Raw genomic sequence first — 4820 nt, 5'->3', positions numbered from 1 at the left:
TGGTTCGTTAGTGTTCCTGGTTGCTGTAACGACAGTCGTTAGGACTACCCGTGGCCTAACGACCCCACTGAGGTTAAATAGCTGAGTTTCCCTACCAGTCAGTCAGAATTGAAGAAGTCCTTTGGATGAGGGACGAAACGTCTTCCAGTATCTTCAACCAAGTCCAGTTGCCCTTGACTTTAACCTTCATTGGATAACTATGACCTGGATGACTGAGAATCTTCACAGACATCTAGAGAAGGAAGGATTTGTAGGTGTTGTTTTCTGCAGAAGGCTTGATGAGATCTTCACAATCACAATCAGTGACAAAAACACATCATAAATCAGCTGTATATGTCTCTCCTTTGATTAGTATAGGCTATCTGTCCAGTATAGAGATGTTGATGCAGTACTGTTGACTACGATGACAGGCTGTGGCATCACTTTTACTGTTTACGTTATTATCCTTCACACTAGCATGCTGCATTGGCCATATCACCCCTGACAAACAGACATGCCAATATAAAGTAAGTGATCTGAAGGATGAGGGCAGATGGGAAACATGATGGGATCAGCTGGAACACTGTGACTCCTTTCCTTCCCTCAGGCTGTGGATCTTTTTTCACATCACAGTTTGGGCAGCAATCCAACAAAACAATTAGCAAGTATGGGAATCCCGGCCCTGCTCTCATGCAGACCCCTCCCTCCCTCCTCTGTGTCTCTTCCTCTCTCGCTCTCTGCAGCTGGCCCCAGGAGAGAGGCGGCCAAGTTTATTTTCTCCACGGTGGTCCCTTTGAGGTGGCGGCGAGGCCCCTGCCATGCCGCCGCTGATGTATTAGGTGCGGGTTCTTTAAGAGATGTCGGTGGGACTCTTTTATTACTACCACAGCACTCAGTCTTATTGTTCCTCATAAAGGATAGCTCGTACTGTACGTAGGGACAAAATTAAGTGAACGAGTAGGCCTATGTGTGATTAAAGTCAGCCACATGCCTCCTGCTAGTCACTGAGAATACCATACTTATCTCCATGGCAACTAAGAAAAATCTATCTGTCAGGGGAAGACCATGAGATCAAAGCTGGAATTGCAAAATCACTATTTTACAGTGAGTGAAGAATAAAATTTCATGCTCAGTTTGACTATAAATCAAATATTAAACATTAATGAATATGGAAATTAATTTATGGAAGTTAAACTTCTTTGTGCTTTCCATTGGTGGCAGACGTAGCCTAGGCCTATTCAGATTACTTAGTAAACGTAACAATATACCCTATCAATCTAAACATACTCCAAACCAACTAAAAGTCTAGAATTCAAAGTTTTGTGAAGTAGGCCTAAATGTACACAAGTCGCCTATTATTGCCTAGATGTACTCAAAGTATCAAAAGCAGAAGCAGCCTATTTATTAGGAAGAAGAAGGCTGAAATCAGTCTAAGATTAGCATTTCAATGTTTTAACACTGAGGACATGACCTCTGTATTTTTACTGTAAGGATCTAAAAGGAGTTTGCAGTGTACGATTAAAATAACACACTGGGGTTATTTTAGGCTGAAGGAATATAGATGGAAGATATTAAAAATTGGATCAATTTTTGGTAAAAATATCAACAAAAAATATTCTCAGCATTTCTTATATACTTGGCTTATAATATTCACTAAGTATTATTGTAGTCTGTCATGGTTAGGTTAATTTATTCAGTTGGATAGATTGATCTTACAATGTATCATATCTTATTAACTCATTATGTTTTGTATGCAAAATGTAACCAGAAGGCCTTGTATCTGTAAAGTACCGGCTCCTATAAGAGCTGGCAAAATATTGCAGCCTTCCTATAGGCAGGCTGCAATATTTAGTTAAAGTTATGTCCCTGTTAGTAATAATTAAAGTATGAATGAGTATGGTCTCTTAATCTGAGTGGAGTTATACTGTATGCAGGCTATTAACCAGTGAATGCATTGACCATGTGGGGTGAGAGAGAGACAGACGAAAAGGAGTAGAAAGCAAAGGGATTCTGTGTAAAAAGAAAAAGAAAGACCACGTGTCAGACTGCATAAATAACTGTCGGCTTGATGTAAACATAGCGGTCATAACCCGGGCGAATTAAAACAACTTGTGTGGATGGGATTAAAGCTCAGAGGGAGAGGTTTTCTACTTTCAAAAATGTCTCATATCCTCTGACCTGCGGCAACTCACTTCTGATTGGTGGGATTGTCTATCCAATAGTGCACACCTGTGAGCGTGTGCTGGTTATTTAGCATAAATGCAGTTAGGCCTATGTTAACTTGAAATCGCATTTGACGCTCAAATTCGGAAATAAACGCATAAAGTTGTGCTGTTGTGATTAAATAAAGTCAACGCTTTAGGTAATCTGGGCTATGGCCTATATCAATTAGGCTATATTAAAATATTTAAAAGCAAAATTATTCTACCATAAGCAAATTCTAAAACTAGCGTTGCTGCTCTGTTTCTTTTCGTGCATTTATGAACTTGGCTGGAAGATAAAATTTGACTTGTTTAAACTACAACAGCATTAACTGCTTTTAGGGTCCCATAAGCTTTGAAGGCAAATGTTTGTTTATGTAATGACAACCACGTCCACTGTTATCTTTTAGAAACAACAGAGAGAGACTTATCTGCACTGACGCTTCGTTGGTGCTCAGGTTCTGCTATTCTGAAGGAGTGGAGTGATAAGAGGGGGTTACTAGGTCAAAGCATTGGCCCACACGAAAATAAAACGAAATTAAACGAAATAGAAAATAATATTCAGTACACAAGGTGGAAAAGTGATACAAATATATTTTATATACATGTAATCTGTACAACCACATGGACTTTTCATGTGCACATCCATCCATCATAATGCAGCAGCTAAAACAGGCCTGCATGAGTAAAAATGAATCTGCAGAGTATTTAAAAAAAAAAAAAAAAGAAGCCATTTTAAGCACGCAGTTTATCTTTGAACCAGCAAAGACAACAACAGGTGACAGAATGCATTTAAATAAAATTCAACTTGTCTTTACGGGAACGAAGGAGAGAGGATCCTCTCTGTTATTCCCACTCAGAGTCTGCGGAGATGAGACGTGCATTTCAGTCATAATCTTTTTTGTTGTTGTTGTTGTTCTTGGAAAACCATTCCTCCTTTAAAAACGTATAGAGGTGTCCGCTTGGTTTCGTCAGGACGCCGTTGTTCCACATAACCTTGTTGTGTTCAGCATCTCCTTCAAATCGTTCTCCGGCTTACCTGCAACCATGAAAGGCCACGTCTGAGGAGGAAAATACACCCAATTAGAACAGCTTCTTAGATTGTTAATTTATGAAGTAATTAAATCGAGGTCAAACAAAACATTCAGAGCAATTGTGTGTCAATTAATCACCTGCAGTCATCAAGTAATTAATTACAAACAGGAATGACCAGATGTTCATATATTCATAAAAAAAGTTTTACCTCTGCAGCTCCAATAATCTGACAATCTAATAATCTTATTATATGATTTAAAAATGTGTCTAATCTGTTTAAAAAAGAGTTTATGGTGTTTGCCGAATTTAATACTATTTTCTAATCATAATATTTTCAGGTAAAGGCCCAGCGTTGTTCTGCATCAGCAGCAGTATTTCGAAATTCTGAGACAAATGATGGGCCTACATAATTTATGGCCTGTGAATAGATTGTAGCATAATGATTCATAAAGGGTGATACTTGCTCGGAGTCAACCTTTTGCCTGAAAACAGTCAACATAAATAGGAATTGTCGCGTTTTTCTCCTCTCATGCACCTGCTTCACAATAATTCTCTCATTTGTCACCTTGGTGCTCTTACCAACCATGTGGCCAAGCAGGAGTCTGCAACCCAGGTTAATAAATGTATAGCCTATATTCCAGTAGATAGCATTTTCAAAAAAGGAAAAATTCTATTAGGCACACAAACCATCATGATTTTAACAAAATTCAATTCGCCAACATTTTCAGATTGTGGCCCTACCTTTAAAACTCCACTTTAATTTTCCCTCACTTATATTTTTTCTATCACATAAATAAACTTCTGGATTTCACCTCCACCCTATCCCCAGTCTCACCAGGTTAACGGGGTGGATAAATCCGTTTTCATATTTGTCGTTGGCCAGTATCTGCCGGAGATGCGCGATGTAGCTGGACGCCAGGCGCAGAGTGTCCAGTTTGGAGAGCTTGGTGTCCGGTGGTACCCAGGGTAAGGTCGTCTTCAGCCGGGAGAAGGCTTTAGACAGGACGCGCATCCTGGCTCTCTCCCGGGCGTTGGCCGCGTTCCTCTGCACGTGCTTGCCCTCCTGCTGTGCCACACCCTTGGGTGCCGTTTTCCGGGACGCTGTCTTCCGTTTCTTGCCCGGCGCGTCGTTTGCGCAAGTGCCCTCGCAGTTGGAGCTCTCCTCCGTGCTCTCGTTGGAGTCTTTGCCGGAGGAGCCAAACTTCAGGATGCCGTCCAGGAGCTCGTCGTCGACATCGCTGAGAGACCCGGTGGACATGGTGAACTGTCTCCAACCTGAGCGGGCTCAAAACATGGGAGCAAGAGTCTTCAGCTGGACAGGAATGAACAGAGTGGACAAACTCGCGGCTTGGAGATGAATTCACGAACCGCTAACTGTGCGTGACCAGAGCAGAGAGGAACAGAGTTTTTATTTCCATCCAGAGGGCGTTACCTCATGCTGGGAGGAGACACTGGTGCTGATCTAACATGCTGGTTCCCAAAGGGTTCTAGGATCCCAAGGGACCCTGGATGAGTGCCAAGTAACATGCAGAAAATATCGTTTATTTTATCTGCATTTTAACTCACTAAATATTAATTCTTTTTTTAGAAAATGAAGAATTGCAA

At 41.0% G+C, this 4820-nt stretch overlaps 1 protein-coding gene across 1 annotated transcript; it reads right to left on the bottom strand.

The window, feature by feature from the left end:
* Positions 1 to 2756: 2756 nt before the first annotated feature.
* On the bottom strand, positions 2757 to 4613 carry tcf21 (transcription factor 21). Its single transcript, XM_046060849.1, has 2 exons — positions 4051 to 4613; positions 2757 to 3241 (listed from the first exon to the last, which is right to left on the bottom strand). Exons 1-2 carry the CDS (start codon positions 4471 to 4473, stop codon positions 3152 to 3154), a joined length of 513 nt encoding a protein of 170 aa, XP_045916805.1. The 5' UTR covers positions 4474 to 4613; the 3' UTR covers positions 2757 to 3151.
* Positions 4614 to 4820: the final 207 nt, after the last annotated feature.

The sequence above is a fragment of the Micropterus dolomieu genome, linkage group LG10, assembly GCF_021292245.1.
Source record: "Micropterus dolomieu isolate WLL.071019.BEF.003 ecotype Adirondacks linkage group LG10, ASM2129224v1, whole genome shotgun sequence".
Lineage (NCBI taxonomy): Eukaryota > Metazoa > Chordata > Actinopteri > Centrarchiformes > Centrarchidae > Micropterus > Micropterus dolomieu.
This window is presented reverse-complemented; position numbering and strand designations above follow the sequence as displayed.

Coding starts and splice junctions, on each gene's coding strand:
- tcf21 (XM_046060849.1), bottom strand. CDS start 4,473: ATGTCCACCGGGTCTCTCAGCGATGTCGACGACGAGCTCCTGGACGGC. Junction 3,242..4,050: donor TTATCCACCCCGTTAACCTG/GTGAGACTGGGG, acceptor TTTCCTCCTCAG/ACGTGGCCTTTCATGGTTGC.